This window comes from Equus asinus, chromosome 14 (assembly GCF_041296235.1).
Source record: "Equus asinus isolate D_3611 breed Donkey chromosome 14, EquAss-T2T_v2, whole genome shotgun sequence".
In the NCBI taxonomy this organism is placed as follows: Eukaryota; Metazoa; Chordata; class Mammalia; order Perissodactyla; family Equidae; genus Equus; species Equus asinus.
Window position 1 is genome coordinate 33,120,921 of NC_091803.1, and position 19,450 is coordinate 33,140,370.

At 40.8% G+C, this 19,450-nt stretch overlaps 1 protein-coding gene across 1 annotated transcript in view; it reads right to left on the reverse strand.

Annotated features, from left to right (window-relative positions):
• MOSMO (modulator of smoothened) overlaps nucleotides 1-17,300 on the reverse strand; it is a 64,319-nt gene extending 47,019 nt beyond the window's left edge. The window contains exon 1 of the mRNA XM_044746663.2: nucleotides 17,128-17,300. Within this exon, the coding sequence (XP_044602598.1) occupies nucleotides 17,128-17,233 (106 nt within the window). The 5' untranslated portion in view covers nucleotides 17,234-17,300. The remainder of the gene's footprint in view (nucleotides 1-17,127) is intronic.
• Between the last annotated feature and the right edge of the window lie 2,150 nt (nucleotides 17,301-19,450).

A 19,450-nucleotide genomic window follows, 5' to 3' on the forward strand; every position in this document is an offset into this window, starting at 1 on the left:
GGATATGAACCAGGGCTGATTTGACAGCTGTGCTCAAAGTTTACTATTTAGGAATATTTTTGCAGAACAGTTTTTCCTGAATGTTTGTCCAGAGAGTTAAAACCTTAGAAACATCAGCAAAGAGGTCTCATAAACACTGATTTCCACAGACAAGTGGTACATTCCCGACCAACAGCTATTTTGGACAGGAAATACTAAAATAATTTTCTCCAGGTGTTTAGAAACTCAGTAAATCTAATAAAAGACTATAACACTATTTTATATTCTTCATTCTGATAAACAGCAATTTTTCAAATTAATCTGATTGTCAACCTTACTTCCTTTTAAGAGTATACTGAAATTCTGGGCCTAGATCTTCTGGACAATTTCTCCGACATATTACATAAAATTACATTTTAAAGCCACACACTTTAAAGATAGTTCAGAAGTGATTAAAAAAAATAGAATTCCATTTTGATTCTGCTAATTCAAGAAGAGGTTCTTCAAGATGCTGCAATTTAAAAAATACGCTTGGAGATTTACTACACGAAGTACTTTAAGCAAGATCCAACTAAATTCTTGTACAGTTTAATTCCTCCCATCATTTTTACTCAGCAGAATCTCAAATAGCAGCTTGTGTACTCAAGTTATTTACATATTTTCGCCCTTAATCATCCCCTTTTCAAAGGACACAGAGTTCATTTAACAACCAGTTATTATGTCTTTGTTTCACTGCTATTTTTATTTGCCTTCTTTAATGAATGAATCATTTAAAAATCACAGTTTATAAAGTAATACTTGTTTCTACTATCTCTCATGTAAAAAACGTGGGTCCAACACTGCAATCTTTATCACTCTCCCCCTACATTTCTCAGCACCAAATCACCATAAGATATCTTAAATTACAAATAGATGAATGTCTTTAAGAATGCAGCCTCTCATGTACAACTTCCAGGCTTAATTATCAATACAGAATATATCCATAAGTTATCATGACTTTGACACTAGCCATAATTCAGGAAACTAGTTACTGATGAAGTAGGAGGAATGACAATTAAGAGAAAAATCTGTCAGGTCACCTTAGAATTCAGAAAGAAAAGGGTGACAAGAGTTACATACCTGGGGCCAGCCCAGCTGCATAGTGGTTAAGTTCACCTGCTCTGCTTTGATGGCCCAGGGTTCGCTGGTTTGGATCCTGGGCACCGACCTACACACTGCTCATTAAGCCATGCTGTGGCAGCATCCCACATACAAAATAGAGGAAGACTGGCACAGATGTTAGCTCAGGGCCAATCTTCCTCTCACACACACACACACACACACACACACACACACACACACACGTCACATATCCTTTAATTTAGGAAGGCAGAATTCAAAAAGGTAGGCATGATTGCATGAAATGAAATTCCTGAAGCAAAGGAGATTCAAGAGGTTAGAAAGCTCTTGAAAATGTGGTTCTAACTAATAATTACAGATGATGCCAATAAAAGAAAGAGAGGTACTAAAGAAACCAGGATGGTACCACAGGGGCTCATCTAAACAGCACACTATAAAAATAAAAAAAGCAGCGTGGTACAAAGAACAGAGCATGGGATTTTGAATCCAGCTCCACCACTTAATTAAATGATGCCTGGCAAACCATTCCCCTCTGAATACGCTTCTTCATCAGCAAAACAGGAATAACATTTCTTGGGAAGCACTATCGTAGGGGGTTCGCTACCTACTGAGTTCGATATTCCCTTGCTGTTCTTTTCGTCCTTAGGCCATATCCCACTAAGGGAGCACAGTCAGAGTACTAGGTCCAAGAGTTACTTAATTCTTTTTTCCTTGGTAATTACCTTATCAATTTGAAAAGCTCATTGGTTTTAATTTGTACACAATATTAGGATTTGCTTTCTTCCCATCACTTTTTTTTGAGGAAGATTACCCCTGAGCTAACACGCGCACCGAATCCTCCTCTTTTTGCTGAGGAGGACTGGCCCTGAGCTAAAATCCACATCCATCTTCCTCTACTTTATGTGTGGGAAGCCTGCCACAGCATAAGCAGTGCGTAGGTTCGTGCCTGGACCTGAACTGGCGAACCCCCGGACTGCTGAATCGGAGTGTGCGAACTTAACGCTACCAGGCCGGCCCCACGTCTTCCCAACACTTTAAATTTTTTGAATATGTAAAACAGATGTTTGGTTCAAGCAAAACCTATTCTTCCCACTTCATTACAGTAGTGGTACTATTCTTTATATGAGGCAAAAATTTTGGCCACTTGTCCATGGGCTAGAATTCCAGTATGGAGACATTTAAATCTACGACCTAAAACTACATAATATTTATGGTCAACTTTAAGATAGCTGCCTATTGCTAATGAAAAGATTATAGTTAAGAATCTTCAAAAGTCAGTCCCATTAATTTTAGTTGACATGTACATAGCGCTATTTGCCAAGCACTTTAAGTATTTTATATACACAAATGCTTTAACCTTCAAACAAACCTCTGAAGTACGTTGGCCAAGATCATGCTTCTAGTAAGTGGCATAGGTAGAATCTGAATTCAGACTCCAGAGGCCGTGCTGTTAGCTACTTAACTATAATGTCTCCAGCATTCTAACTGATCGCACATACGTTCCTGCCATACAGGGACTATAGAATTTAAACCTTTTCTGGCTTACCTAAAAAATGTGTGACCTAAAGAAAATTACTGAATCATAACTTTCCCATTACCAATAAAAATTTAAAAGATAATAAGCAAATATGAACTAAATCTCTTAAAGATATTTATAAGTATTATTTAGACCAAATCAACTGCACCTCCCATCCATTGATTTCTCTCATTCAATTAACATTTATTAAACACCCTTGGGAGGTAAAGTGAGTCAATTTACTCTCCTTTCTTCTCCAGATCCTAATGAAATAACCAACAGAATATAAATTAAAAAAAAATTCTATTAACAGCATTGAAAAATGACAAGGATATCAACAACAAAGCAAAATCACTAAAGAATTTCTGCAATGTATAAAAGAGAGAACAGGTTCACAGAAAAGGAGTAAGTGCCTCTGTAGCCTAAAACAATACAGTTAAAAGACAGTCCTCTTCCTCGTTAGAGAATTGGATGGATTCTCATAAAAAACCCCTAGCTCAGAGAAATAGGAGCTGAGCAGAGGGCTGTGGGTGGTACCTAAAGAGATACAAGAAAAGTCAGTGGGAACTGCATCAGGGTTCCTGACCATTCGGAATAGCTGACATGTGCACCTCAGCCTTTTTCATCTGGGTATGAACTGCTTGAATGGTCAGGTTCGGGATTTACCACACAGGCTCCTAAAAAGGGAGGGCAGAGGGCAGTAGGAGGCAATGTACAAGGGAAACAATATTCTAGCTCTAGGCTAACAAAGAAAGTACAAAAGCACTGGCCAACAACTTAGGCAAAAAAAAAAAAAAAAAAAGTGTATATATATAGCACAGTAGCAAAAACCCATAATGTCCCCAACCTCCCTGATAACCGTGAAGATATTCACAATAAAGGATAATCCCTTAAATCCAGGGTGGTCCACTTAAAGCAGACATCTTGCTAGCTACTGGTGTGATTCTGAATGGTTACTGGACGATAGCCACCTCCTGGATGCTAAGTAGGCAGATACTAGAAATAGTCCCCGAAAGTTCCTGGGATTAGTCTGTTAGCAACGTTTCAACAGACAGGAGTTTGTTTTCTGATCCTAACCCAGTAAATCTTATTGAGAGTGGGACTCCTAAAGGTGATCTAACACGCTGATATCTGTCTACATCAGTTTTAACTAAGATTCATTGTTATGGTTTTTAAGTGATGCAATTAATGATTTTTTAAATTTAAATTAAATTCTCAAAGTAATTATTTTATCTACAGGATAACAATATTAAAAGTTTCTCATTTTATGTTTCATAATAAGCAAATGAATAGGACTATAACAAAATATCTTACAGGCTACCTGTGATTATCAATCATCCTTTACTTTTAGAACTCTCTCTATACTCAGTACTGATTTCAACTAATAAGGTCAGGGTCATGGTTTATATACTTAGCCAGTTGCGGGAGAAACCTACTCTAGGGCCAAAGACTACATCCATAACCCACTTAGCAAACATTTGCTAGAGTAAGAAGGTTGACAGAATGTTAACTGCTTAGTATAATTTGTCATCCTTACTGGAAAATCCCCAAATACATATTACCTTTGATACATAGAACAGCACTTGCATATAAGTGTTTGGATAGGCTGCCTGGTACTCCCTTCTCTTAGTGCACTAAGGTGGAAGAAGGCAGCAATCCAGGTAAGTACTCGGTACAGTGTGTATGTAAAAATGATATGGGGAACCAGGTCTAACACAGTTGATACATCCTAGTTTAAAAAAAAGCCTATTGGTTTTGGTGACTACCCGATGGGTAAATAATCAAGTGCAACATTATATTCTATTCATCCAATGTGATAAGAGATTACTCCATTTAGCTGCTTCACAACAACAGCTACCATAAGTGCCTATACTAAGAATTTTCTAGGAATTCAACATATATATACCCACTGTGATAGGAGTTTCAGATGTATTACCTTTAGTTCTTACAGCTACCTTGCAAGGTATTATTTCCATTTATAGATGGGAAAACTCAAGCTCAGAGGCCAAGTAACACATCCAAAGCCACAGAGCTGGTGAATGGCACAGCCAGAATTTGAGCTGAGTTCTGACTTCAACCCTCATACTCTCTTCAGTTTAACTTTCTTAATAAAAAATTTTCTAAGAATTCAACTTATCATATACACCCAATTTTATTTTAAATCAAGAGATGGAGGAGGAATACAGAAATATTTTTCAGTTGGGAAAAATAAAGTCTCAAATTTCAATATAGAAGTTTCAATATAGGTACTCTTCAAGTTAAATACTTAATTTGCACTGTTTCATACCCTAATTAGCATATAAATTGCTGTTTTTCTCCTTCCTTCCTCCATCCATCCACGGGGACCCCCCAACAAAGAGTATGCATACTAGCCAGGGCTAATGGCTCCTCCCAAGGGCTGGAATAAGGAGCACCAGATCCAATCTCTTCCGCATCACCTTGGTTCCCCATAGGAGAGATCACTTACAAGTTCCTCATCTCCCCATGTCCACTTTCCACCGTAACACACCACACACATCACATGCACATTCACGCACTCAAATACACCTTCCTCCACTGAGTTTTCTCTATCTCAGGTTATTTTACCTCAGGAAATCTCTTAAACATACATTTTCTGTAAATCCTCTCTTTTCTTTCTCTGATAGGGCAATTTATAAGTCAAAAAATGACCCAAAATATTGTTGAGAAATATAAGAAGAATCTCAGCGAATCATCTATATCACACAGAAGAAATGTCATAAGCTTTAAAGTCAAATTAAAGAATCAGAGGAATAAGCTACCCTTTATTTCTTTTTATCTTTTTACATGCTATTGATTAGTAATGCAACTGTACTGCTTTCTATTATCTTTTTGTTGCAGAACTAAATATTTCAGCTACAACATGGTCTTATGGGCTAGCCTAGGAATCTAACTCCTGTATTCATCCAGAGAATTAACCAATCAACCTACAAATTAACTTTCATCTTCTATTTTTTCAAAGTTGGGAATGACTACATGGTAGCTGGACCTTACTTTCCAAAATGAAAACCAACTGATAACATGTTAAAACAATCAAGACTGGATTCTGTGGATATACAGCTACAAAACAATAATTTCATATATGTAACAACCTAAGTATCATACTTGTGAAAATGAGAAAGAACGCCAAATATTGTTCTTTCCTGGGCTCTAGTCCCTTTCTGCTTGGATAATCTCACTTCACCATAACATGTCTAAACCAAACTCATCACTTTTACCATAAATCGTCTCATTCTCCAAAATTCCCAATTCAATTCCCTACTCTAAAAATCTTAGCGTTAACCATAACACTTCCTCTTTCCTACCATATGCAAGTTTGGACTGAGCACTACCTAAGGTACAAAGATCAATAAATCATATCCCTGTTCGTAAGGACCTTAAAAAACTACACTAGAAAACAGGACAAGTTAACACACAAATAATCATGATACAGATATACTACCATGAGAAAGACGTAAGGTGTTACCAAGGAGGGAAAATCACTTTAGGAAAGGGAATCAAAATAGGTTTTTATGAAAATGGCAGTTGAAATATGCTTGTGAGATGGGTAGGACACTGATAAGTCAGGGACTGGGAAGAGTGAGTGGTCCTTTCAGGCTGAGAATGAACAACATAGCAAGATTGTCTGGAACAAAGTCCAGTGGTACAGGGAATACTTATGGGAAGATTTAAGGAACATTTAGAGACAAGAACAAAGACTGTATTTAGACACTAGAGTAATAATAAAGGGCTAGAAAGTAGATCCATGTAGGAAAAAAGTAGGATCTAAAGTTGGAAAGGTAAGTTAGAGTCATATTGTGAAGATCCTCGAGCGCCTTCTGTTCTGTGGAAGAGGAAGAGTCACTGCAGGGTTCTGGTACACGCACACGCAGGGGTTAAGAGGAGGACTCTGGAGCCAGACTTCCTGGATTCAAATCTCAGCTCTTCCACTTATCAGCTGTGTGAACCTGGGGAAGTTACTTAACTTCTCTGTATCTCTGTGAGACTAATAACAGCATTTATATAGAGATGTTATGAGGATTAAATTAGTTAATATAAGTGTGTAGAAAAGTATCTGTCAAGGGGCCAGTCCGGTGGCACAGCCGTTAAGTTCGCACATTCTGCTTCTCGGTGGCCTGGGGTTCGCCAGTTCAGATCCCTGGTGCGGACATGGCACTGCTTGGCAAAAGCCAGGCTGTGGTAGGCATCCCATGTATAAAGTAGAGGAAGATGGGCATGGATGTTAGCTCAGGGCCAGTCTTCCTAAGCAAAAAGAGGAGGATTGGCAGTAGTTAGCTCAGGGCTAATCTTCCTCAAAAAAAAAAAAAAAAGAAAGAAAGAAAAGCATCTGTCACAAAATAAGATCTATATAAGTACTTGCTATTTATTTATTCTTTAGAAAGATAAATTTAGCAGCAAGGTATACAAATGAACTGAAATGGAAAACTTCCTGCCTTTTTTTCCTTCTTCTCCCTTGAGCCCCCACCCAGTACATAGTTGCAAGTTCTTCTAGTTGTGCTATGTGGGACGCTACCTCAGCATGGCCTGATGAGTGGTATTAGGTCTGCACCCGGGATCCGAACCAGTGAAACCCTGGGCTGCTAAAGCAGAGCATGGAAATTTAACCGCTCAGCCACGAGGTGGCCCTCAAAATTTCCTGCCTTTTACCCACCGTTACTCATGCCATTCCACCTTTAAGCACAAGTACTCCACAGGACTTAATTTTTTTCAAATTAGGAAGTGTACTCATTATTAAGTGTATCATCTGTTAAGCTCAAATTCTACCTCTTCCTCAACCACTTGGGCAGAAAGTAGTTTCATCACATACTTGACAATTATCTCATGTGTATAGAATTTTATCTTCCCAAATATAGCACAGGTTTCTCAGGGATAAAATACTTCTTCATTTGCTTTAATGCAATCTCTCTGAATATTGAGTACAGTTCCTTACAGACCACACATACTTCAATATGCATTTGTTGCAGCAAGACTGTCTGCAACAAAGTCCAGTGGTACAGGGAATACTTACGGGAAGATTTAAGGAATACTCATAGTAAATTAAAGATTTATTTTATGAAAACGGATGGTACTTTACAAATGAAATGGTCATAAATGAAATGGCCCTAGAGATCTTTGACTTTGAAGTTAGTGGTCTGGTCAGGAGAACTAATCTGAACACAGTCCATTTATTTTTGAAAAGAACTTCTGTTATTATAGCTAAAAGTGGACCCAAAAATGTTCCAGGTGAATAATTTACTGTGAATACACTGCAAATGTGGAGACCTAGGGAAATTCTGTTCTCCCATTTTCTTACTTGACCAAAATGCATTTTTCTTTACTCGTTTAATCTCTACCGATAGCAGTATATGGTCCCTAGTTGAACAGATCTATATTAAAAGTCAACAGCTGCTTTTTTGTTCATTATACACGACAGCAAGTGTCAAAATTCCAAATGTGACCTTTTATTTATAGCAAAGCTAGTATAAAGAGGCACACAAAAAAGTGCAGCCTTTTCTTTCTAATTAAAAAAAAAATAGAGCAACGATTCAAAGAAATAGTTTGCTTCAAAACTGTATTGGAGTCATACATTGAAACTTCATGTAAGCAAAATGTACACGTTGGTTGATATTTACTCACAAATACATGTAAGTATTACTGATAGTAGCACCCAAATCTATATGCTTCTTTATTTTGTCAACTCTAAAGCAATAAATTCCAAAGGAACATCACACTCTACTTGCTCACGGCATATTTGGTAAGGGTTCTCCTCCTTGTAATTTACAGGTAACAAGAGAATACATAGTAAAGTTTACAGAGGTATGTTAGTAAAAATGATTTTGATCCAGATACCTATTTTTAGGTACCTTGACATTCAAAGGTCTTCAGGTTTCCTCATGGCTCTTAACTAACCTCTCTAGTATTTCTGTAATAGCTTTGCTAAATATTACTTTCCCATCAGTCTATAGTCAATAAGAATGAAATAATGTAGCCACTACACTCAATCTGTTGTTATCAACTGGACCAGGTTTCGTAAGTAATGTACTGAACTTTCTAGCAGCTAGTTGCTAATTGGGCAGAGAATTCTAGAAAGTACTTGGGAAAAAATGTGTAGCTTCAGGGCTTGAAAATAAAACATTCTGACAACCCAAAAGATATGAATGGCATGTTTACATAAATCATCATAAACAGGTAAAGCTGTAAATATGAAATTTATACCTATATATTGTCACTGCTTCCACTGTCCAACTTAATCTTCTGGGTTAGAGAATATAAAACAAGGTCATCACATAAATAATTATCCATTCAGGATGCATGATTAAGCTATTATAATTCAACAATAACAATTTCATAAACAGCAATACTTCACTATGTGTCTAAATTTCCCCTATAAGATTACACAATCTGGCTCACCACTTAAGGAAACACTGAAATAGGGTACAAAAAAAAATACTGATAGTTGCATTACAGAAGCTAATGAAAGTAGAAGAAATTTTATTCTATAAACAAAACTAAATTTTCAGTTGTACTATTTGCCAGGTTTCTATAAAGAAATAACTATCTCATATATTTCAAACTTATTTTCAGCCGTTGAAGTGAGACTAATTGACTCTCGATACTCCAACTGTAACACTTTACAGACTACTTGCTCTTAGACATATTCCTTTAAAAATAACTTCTGAACTAAGTGATTTCACAACTCACTGTGGTTATTACTCTTTAACCTATAGGGGAACAGGGGTCTGAACCTGCATAACAATTGAAGTACTGAAAGAGGTATTGGTCAAGTCTGAATGATATAATTTTTATTAATAAAAAACCCTCAACTACAGCTTGTCTAAGATCAATTACATGGCTAGTAAATAGCGGGACTGGGATTGGACTACATGTTGCTTTGCCCCAAACCCTGTGTGCCCTTTCCACTACGCTAGGCTGCCTTTCACTTAGCAAACCTCTTCAGTCTGTTCCAGAAACACACGAACCCAATGCATTCCTTGGTTTTGGTATTTATATGTGTCCCGTTAAGTTTATATTACCACAACAACTGACTTTGCAGTCTCTCTTCCCAAATTGGACCCAGCTGGGTTTCAGGAATATTCAAATACTGACATACCATGTTTCCTTAAATCTCTTTTTAGAACAAGGCAAGATATACATAAATAAATAAAACAGATAATACAAAAGGGAAATGTTTAAAAATTCAGATGTTTTGATCTTTTATATAATAATTATGACTAACATTTGAGCATTTACTATGTACTAGACCATGTGTTACCTCCTTATACACCATATTTTATTTGCTCACAACCATCCCTTGAGATAAATATACCATCCCCATTTTATAGCTGAGAAACCAAATTACATGCCCCAAATCATAAAGCTCATAAAAAGGAATCTGAGAATCAAATCTAGATATGGCTGACTCCAAATCCCACAGGACCATTTTAAGATATTGCAACTCCAGCACAAACCCAGTATGTACCAGGTAAAAGGTTAAACAATACTGTTTTAGGTCATACTAAGCTGAATAGTGGAGGACTGACTATTACAATAGTCAGCCTTAAAAGGGCCTCTGGCAGCCAAGGGACAAGGAATTCAACAACTCTGGTCAGTCTAATGAATGCAACAGCAGTCATCACTCTGTAATTTCTTTGTCTGCATTTCCTTCCTTCCAGTGATTTCCATTCACTTCCGTCCAGGCTCTTGGTCCTAAATTCCTCTTCTCCAAAACTTTTAAGCTTACACACCTTTCATCCTGAAGGGCTACATTTCTGTTGATAATGGTAAAAAGAGATGACTTCTGGAACTAAGGTTGTAAAGGAAATAAATGCTTTGTTCAAGAAATCTAAACTTACACTGGAACATCTGGCCTACAATGTGAAATTAACAGTATCATAAGCGATTTCAAGTTTTAAGTATGTCCTGTGAACACTGTTAGAAGACAAATCTTTGAATTTTTATTCACAGTTCTTATTATTTGATATGCTGAAATAAATAATGCCCATAATGTCACTTTTTAAAAAACAAATTAAAAAAATATCTTTGGATAAGTGCTATTCTCGGATGTAAAAGAAGTTTATTGGCCCAAATATCCATCATCTGACGAATGGATAAATGAAATGTGGTGTATCCAAATATACCATACTATTTGGCAATAAAATGAAATGAAGTACTGATAATTGTTATAATATGAACCTTGAAAACATTATGCTAAGTGAATGAAGCCAGTCACAAAGGACCACACATTGTATGATTTCATTTATATGAAATGTCCAGAACAGGGAAATCTACAGAGACAGAAAGTAGATTGGTGGTTGCCTAAAACTAGGAGGTTGGGGGTAACAGCTGAAGGATATGGAGTTTCTTTCTGGGGTATTAAAAATGTTCTAAAATTGATTGTGGTGATGGTGGCATAACTCCATGAATATACTAAAAGCCATTGAATTGCATACTTTAAATGGGTGAGTTTTATGGTTATGTGAATCGTATCTCAATAAAGTTGTTTTAAAAGAAGAAAATTTACCGGAAAAAGAACCAAAAGGTCATTGAAGAAATTTTGTTAACGCTTTTTAAATTAAAGGAGAACACAATCTCAAGACTTCTGCCCTCTTAGGTAACCAAATTCTGCCCTTTTCTACAAGTCATGTCCAAAGTGATTAACGAAACAAAGTTCTGGAAGGGTTGGTTTAACAACTTAGTTACAGAGCTCCTTCATGCCAAAGCACTTTTGTGATCAGTGAAGTTGTCACGCTTCAGGGGAAAGGGCTTTTTACTAATTTTCTCGTATTTAATAAATAGGTCCACTTGGGCAGCTTGTAATTTCAATGTTTTAAACCAAGGACCCCCGATTTGTAGGCCAGGATATACCTGTAGATCTTGAACTCTCATGTGATAGATGCACCACAGTCCCCTATCTAAGGTTTACCAGGATTTCCTGTGGAGCGGGTAGTAGGTAGCAGAGTGGGAAATGACTTGCCCATCCCTCAACCGCCCTTCTCTTCCCCAAGCACCTGACAGTCTTCATACTTGAGGAAAAAGAAAATTTTTCCTCATAAAATGTCAGCCATCTCCTGGGTTTCAAACAGGTAAGGCTTTCTCCCCATTTCTGATGTTTCTACCCATGCAGAGTGGGGATGGGGGGACTGTTAGAATAATACTCGTAGCTTATCTGTGTCCCTCACTCAATCCTTCCCAGGTCAGGAGGAATGACTTCATTTGACTGGCAGTTTAGGAGAGAAAACTGGGCATACGTGGTCCAACTTTTTGCTCTTGGGAGCAAGTTGCCCATATGGAACACTCATCTTCTCTGTTCTTTTATGCTGGAAGTCTTAGAGGGCAGGTCCCCCAGTACTGCCTGGGACTGATAGTTACGTCTGTCCAATTTGGAGGAAATTGCTCGTCCACAGATACAAGCCACATTCACGACTATCCTCTTTATCAGCAATAAAACACTATTTTGGCTCCTAATTATCTTACTCTTTTGTTCCCTCAATTAGTTCAGAATACAAGCACTTCTTGAGACTCCTTAAACACTCTAACATCCAATCTAAGCAATTTCAGAAAGAACAAGAATGAAAGTTCTTGAACAAGAATGAAATTTTCAGGGATAAATACACTAAGTATGACTATAATGTGAATACGATAACCAATTCTAGAGAGAGAAATTTTGATTAGGCATAAAAGAGAAGTTCCTTTATTTACTGGAAGACACTTCTGGAAAACATTTGGAAATCTTCATAAAGAACATTAAGCAAATCCATCTAGGATGATTTAGGATGGTATAACCTTAAGTGGTCAATGAAATCGTTGTTGTACAAGGATGATGTCTCAATAAAGGGATCTCCAGATCCTTTATATTTATCAGAAGCAGCTTTGCTTAATTGCTGATCTTGTTGAAATTAACTCAATAAAACTACTTTTTCACAAAAAGTTTGTTTCTGTAGGGATGAGAAAGCAGTGACTGAGATCAAGGGACTTATACAAAGCAAAGGACGTCACTTTAAACCTGAAACCCAAATCTCCCTCCTTCGCTCTTCTGTAATCTGGCAAAAATTTCAGCCACTGAAGAATTTAACCTCTTTTAAGGAAACACAAGGTGTGCATAAATAAGATATAGGTAATACTTCAATGACGAGTTTTCTTGAAGGGAGTCTTTGCAACACTAAAATTCAAATCTCTTATGCAAAGCATTGACCTGGGAAAAAAATGTAGAAATGACTATTTTACATTAGCTAAATATAAAAAGCCCAAGGAATCAAATCAAGTCATGGATGTGAAAGTGCTTCAAAAACTATAAAGTACCATATAAACTGAAAGATAGTGTTATTGATGTTGAGCTCCAGTAACCAGCAGAAATTTGACTCCAATATAGCAGAATTACATAATTTTGCCATCATATTCACCTCTGATTTAGTATTTTTGATTACATTAATAGAAACTGCTAAGGAAGGACTAAAGTGTCCCCCCATCATGCATTTTCCCCATACATATAATATCTATTTCTGTTTCATTATATTTTCAAATTATATTGTGCATAATCCACAAGCTATGAGAACATGCTCAGGAAATGCTATCACACACAGATGAAAATAAAAGGAATGTACATTCTCTGTACTGTATCTGGACCGATACAATAAAAAAAAAACCAAAATTCTGCCAGTATGAAGCATGGTCCGTAACCTATGGGAATACAGTTTATTAGTTGGGATTTCAGGAAGTTATTCTATTCAGTTGTTTTTGTATATTTCCTTTCCTCTTGTGGCAGTTCAAGTAGAATCTGAGCAGTAGAGAGACTAGAATATGGAGACGAGAGACTGAAAGAGGAAGAACAGTATGGACACGATGGAGAAGGCCCAAAGCCAAGAGGGAAGACAAATTTATTTAACTTGTGCTAAGCCTGACCCTGTTATTCTTGGTGTTTCCTTGTTTCCAAGAACATCTAATAAAGAAAAGGGGTCAGTTCTCACAGTAACAAGTTCTAAGCTTTAATTTTGAAACTGGGATTCTGACACCTGTCACTATAAACTGGAACAGCAATGCAACAAGATCTAACTTTTATTGAGCACTTACTGTGTGTCAGGCACTGTTCTAAACGTTTTACCTGGATTAACTCAATCATCACAATAACCCAGTGAGAAGGGTACTATTATTATCCCTATTTTACAGAGGAGGAACTGTAGAGAGAGAAGCTAAGGAACTTGCCCAAAGTCTCAGAGTTTCTAAGTGATGAAGTTTGGATTTGAATCCCGAAACTTTTCCTTAGTCGTTCACTGCAGTGGTTTTCAAACTACATTCTGCCGAACCTTTTGGCTCCAGGAATTCTACGTTCAAAATATATTTTGTCCATTTACAAAACTGCAGTAAAAACATCACAATCCAAACTTTTATACACTGTATATAATGCACTGAAGGAAATCAATGCACTAACTTTTTGCTGCCAGGTTAAGTCAATTTTGTGCAGATCTTAGAATAAAGCTAATCCTGTCACCTCTGAGATCTTATTTGAATTTCCTATAAATGTTTCATTGGTTTGGAAGGTGTAACTCTGCACTGATTTTTTTTTAACTCAACTGGATCTGTCCGCTCAGGTAAAAGCGTACAGTGGGCATACAAGCTCAAACACCAGGCAGAGTTCAGCTGCATCGTATCACAGTGCAAGAGCACAAGAGTGAACAAAGGAACATATGACCCCATTAAAGTTTGGGGGGGCCTATTGTCTGACATATCTAAGGTAAAAACTAGGGGTTAGATATGATTTTGAGAAATTTTCTACTGTTCCTACTACCTCCTCTTATTCCTCTTTCTAGCTACAGAATATTTAACTGAAGGGTATCCTGAGATGGCAAGGGAAACTGCTGGGAAAAAATCACCTCCTCAACCCCACTTCAGCCACACATCCTCACTGTCACACTCTGGACCTTGTGCCTACAAGGCCCTGTCCTTCCAATTTGCTGGATCAATCACTTCCAGTCAGGTCTTCGATTCTATTGGGTCCACTATTCCACTGACCATATACCATCTGCTGTTCACTGACCAATCAGTGTAATGACAGCTCTTTCTTTTATTCACTTTGACTCTTTATCCAGCTGAGATTCCATGAGCCATCGTTACAATATTTTGACCAATACTGTAAACACCTTTGCTCCTCTCTCATTTTGTTGCATGTAGCTGGCAAACCCCAACCCTGAATGAAGCCTTCTACTGGCTTTCACCACACACTAGTACCAAAGTAGCTGAGTACTACTAGAGAAGGTCAACAAGGCAGATGGGTTACCCAGTCTGTGTTCATGACCACTGACTTCAATGAGGCTTCCACGCTGCTGGACAATCCTACTGTGTCACCCGTTGGTATGCTCTCTCTATAGCTACTTATTTCGAACATTTTCTACTTTCTTTAAACCTTGGACTTCAGTCCTTCCTACCTCCATAGCAACTCACAGCCAAAGACTTTGCCTACTAATCTGAAGGAGTTATACTCATCCTATCCTTCCTTTCTTTCTAATATAATAGAGGAGCTATCCCTTTTCCAATGCTTTGAATGCTGTCCTTTTCCATCTTTTCAGGAAGGTTACGGTATTACTCGTTTCTTTCTTCTCCTGTGCAAGTAACAGTTCCCTCTCTCAACTATATCTTTCCTATGGGCATTTAGTCTATTTTACACATTGGGATTCCACCTGAACCTTCTTTGCAGAAAGGACCTTTTCTGCCAGAACAGTGAAACCTCTTTGCCCCTAAGAAAGTCTTGTAAAAGGAGTCACTCCACATATAATTAGGATAAAAACAACAACAGTCATGAACTGGATGTCACACACACAACCGTACAAATTAGTAGCAATGCTGACATCACTAACATTTTCAGAAAAAAAGCCCAGTTTCACCAAATTCGAAACCACTCTGATATTTCCTTTATATGCTTTACAATTTTAATAAAATGGAGCTGTAACTGACATATAACACTGTGTATGTTTAAGGCGTACAAGGTGTTGATCTGATACATTTACGTATTACAATATGATTACCAGGGTAGCATCAGCTAACTTCTCTATGAAGTCACATAATAACCATAGATGCTTTACAATTAAGAGCTCTGCTAAAACTGCACAGGCAACAAAAGGAGCTGAATTTTTTAAGAGTGTTATTTTAATAACCAGTAAATCTGACAGCGTGATTTTGTGTTACTAGGTCTAGATGGAAGAGAGGAAGGAGGGAGGAGGAAGCAACAAATGTCCCAGCTACAGCCTTTTTGAAGAGCTAAAAATACTGCAGGATAAATACAGAAGCATAAGTAATACTTAAGAAGTAAGTTTGACAGCATAGTGATACATTTTTATAACAAATTATTCATGGAGGGAGCTTGACATTCCCAACCCCCAATATTCCCTTCACCTGCACTGAACAAGCAGTTAGAAAACAAGCTCATTCCTTAACTCCGACAGCTCTCCTGACAGCTGTTACATTAATTAAAGGTTTGGTCTCACAGGTCTGTATGTGTGTGTGGTGGTGGTGGCCCAAGCTGAGAAAAATCCTGCAAGGGCATTCACCTGGGATACCCTTCAGAAAGATGCCTTCCTCTTCCTGAGGGCACCACCTCGTCTCTGCTGCCTACAGCTCCGTGGTGTCAGAGCAGGCACTGGCACTGCCACTGCTGCGGGGCCGCCTGCAACTCTAATGTGTTATTTAATTTTGTAACTACTATTAAGATCTCTAAAGCGTTTTTTGTGATGCGCTGGAATGAAAGATGCTCCATAAAATGAAGTTTATTATTAGTATTATTATAGCTCCCGGGCCTAAAATAAAGCAAAATTATAACCACAGAGACTTCAAAGGGAAAATCGGAAGCCACTTGAGTCTCAAACACTGCCAAGTGGGCAGGGGATGGGCGGGGGCGGGGGCGCGGGCAGGGGGGCTCCCATCCGGCGCCCCCCACCCCCAGCTCCCCCAGCAGCATCACAACCCCGCCTCGTCGGGCCCCCTCTCACCCGGCCGCAGCTTCCGCGGGGGGGCCCTGACTCCTCCGGCCGCCCCCCCCCCCCCCGTCAGCCCTCTCGGGGCTCGCGCACTGCCCTACAGGCTGCCTCGCTCCCCGCCCCAGCCTCCCCGCCTGGTTTCTAATTCCTTCACAGACGCCTCAGTTTCCTCCAAGTCGCTTTCCTCCCGTTTCCCCCTCTGACTTTTTTTTAAATCCAGGACGAAGCTCGTTCCTCCGGGGTCGCTCAGGTCGGGCGGCTGGCTCCCCTCACCCCCCTTCCAAAGTCCGGGACCCGCCAGCCCAGCCCGGGTCTCCTCGCCCCTCTTCACTCAGCCTGAGGGTCCCGCCAGCGACCAGCGCGTCTTCTCCTCCAGCCCCTCTCTCCCTGAGCCCCTCGGCCGCCCGGGGGGCCCGGGTCGCCCTCCGCCCCCTTTCGCCACAGGCCGGCCCCCGCCTCGCCCGCTCCAGCCGCGTTCTCCCCTCAGCCGGGTCTCCCTCCCCTCCCCTCGCCCTCAGCCAGTCCCCCGCCCGGCCCGCGCGCCGCGCTCACCCGCCGACTCCCCGGTGTTGATCCAGTCCGGGTTGGCGATGCTGGCGATGGCGAAGATATCGGCGGCCAGAAAGAGACATCCTGAGATGATGGTCAGTTTATCCATCTCCCCGCCCCGCTCCCCCCACCCCCCGAGCCCCGGGCAGGCCGCGGCCTCACGCCTCCCGCCCCATGGGCCGCCGCCGGGGCCCGGAGTCCCCGCGCCGCCGCCTCGCGCCCCCTCGGCCCCCGCGCGCCGCCCGCGCCCTCCGCGCGCCCGGGACCAGCAGCCGCGGCGCGGCCCGCACAGCCGGAACCGCCGCCCGCCCCGGAACTGCTCGGCCCGCCCGCCCCTCACCCGGAAGCGAAGCTGCGGCGCTGGCGAGGCTGGCGAGGCCGGCTCCGGCTCCCCGGCCGCCGCCGCCCGGGGCCGCGCTCCACTCCGCCCGCCTCTCCTGTGCCGCCCGCCTCGCTGCCCCGACCAGGACGCTGCCCCAGGCCCCTGTCCCACTCCCGGTTTCTTCGGGCCCGCCACTCCGCCTCTTGGCTCTCTTGCCGATGATAATAATATTGTCGTCGTTGTTACTCTTTGGTTACAAAACGTCCCTCAGTCTTCAGGCTTTCAAAAGGGAGACTGGATGGGGGGCGGGGGGGCGCCCGTTTTCAAGCAGGAGGCAGGCCCTGACTCCGCCGAGTGACTTGGGGGCCACACAGCCCTTGTCACTTTGTACTGTCATTGCCCCTTCTGTGTCAGCTCCGGGTCTGCCCCATTTAGGAAGTACGACCCCTACTGTGCGTCGGGCCCTGGGGATGCTGGAGGGGACAGGAGAGGCCGGGCTCCCGCTCTCTTGAAGCTTGCCTCCTGGTAGGGAGGAGACAGAAACACGTTAAAAACGTCTCTTTAAAATAAAGATAATTTCAGGTGTTGATCCACGAATTAAATTGGGGGTCGGTCTGATGGCGGGGAGCAGGGGACAGCGGGGATACTTAAGACGGGCAGAGAAGGTTACACCGACTGCCAAGATCCTGAAGACCTGACCTGTGAAGATCTGGGCAGGACTCCTCCAGACAGGGAAAAGCAAGTGCGTAGAGCATTAGGGGAGGGGGCAGGCAAGAAGGTGGCCTGTTCAAGGAACTGCAAACGGCCTGTGTGGCTGGAGAGTAGTACGAAAAGACAGAGAGGCAGGCAGAGGCCAGATGAGCTTTGGGAACCACAATAAAGAGCTTAGATTTTGTTCTAGTGCAACGGGAAGGCGCTGGAGGGTTTTCAGCAGGAGAGTGACAAGATCCTATTTAATCAGTAAAGGCAGTGTAGACTGGGGAAGGGGCAAGAATGAAAGCAGAGATACCAGTTAAGAGGCAAGGAGTGCAGGAAAGATAGAGAGAGATGTGGCTTTGGCTGGAATGAGAGTAGTGAAGATGGAGAAAAATGGACAGATCTGGATGTTTTGTAGGCAGAGGGACCGACTAGCTGATAATGGGGGGAGGGGTTGAAAGAGAGGACTGAATGACTTCTAAGTTTTTGGCCTGAGTAACCAGGTGTTTGTTGATAATTCTTACTAAGTTGGGCCTGAGGAGAGGCTTAGGTTGGTTGGATAAATAGAAAAACATGACACTGGCATAGTTTGTTAGCAATACAGATGATCTATCTATCCTCCTACAATTTTGCTATCTAGTGGAGGCTTCCTTTTTTTTCATGGCTCACGGGCCGAATCACCATTAACCCTGACTTTGGATCCAGCTCTTTCTCGGATAGTCCCCCATGCAGCAAACAGGAGATGAGACACTCATTTTCTCCTTAAATGCCACCTAGGTCATCATTAGAAAGACCTAGAAGAGTGACATCTGTCTCTATTTTTGGAATGCCTACATGTCCACAAAACTCAGCAAGTTTCAAATTCCACCAAATCCAACAGCCTTGCAGAAATGCACAGAGTTATCAGTGTCACCACAGAGATAACTGTGTATAAAAAGTGTATAAAAACTGTGTATAAAAAGATAAGGAGGGGTTTGATTGCCAGTCTGTCGACTTTCCTGTCCAAACATTGGTCTCTTGAGGGGGGAGGATTTTTAAAAAATTATTATGATGTCATCTATTTTTCCTTTGCCACAGAAACTGGCACAAGCTGATTTGTATATTCCAGGGATTCAGATATGTGTATCACATTACTTTAGGAGGTCTTCATTCTAAGTACTGGAGAAGTTTGATGGAGTCATATTCTTGGCTTCTGGTGCAGTGCTTCTATTGCCCAGTAATATAACTCCGACTATACAGTTCTGAATTCTCAAATAATGTCCACTGATGTTCACTATTGGGCAGTGGATGAGAGTCCTAGGGTGAAAT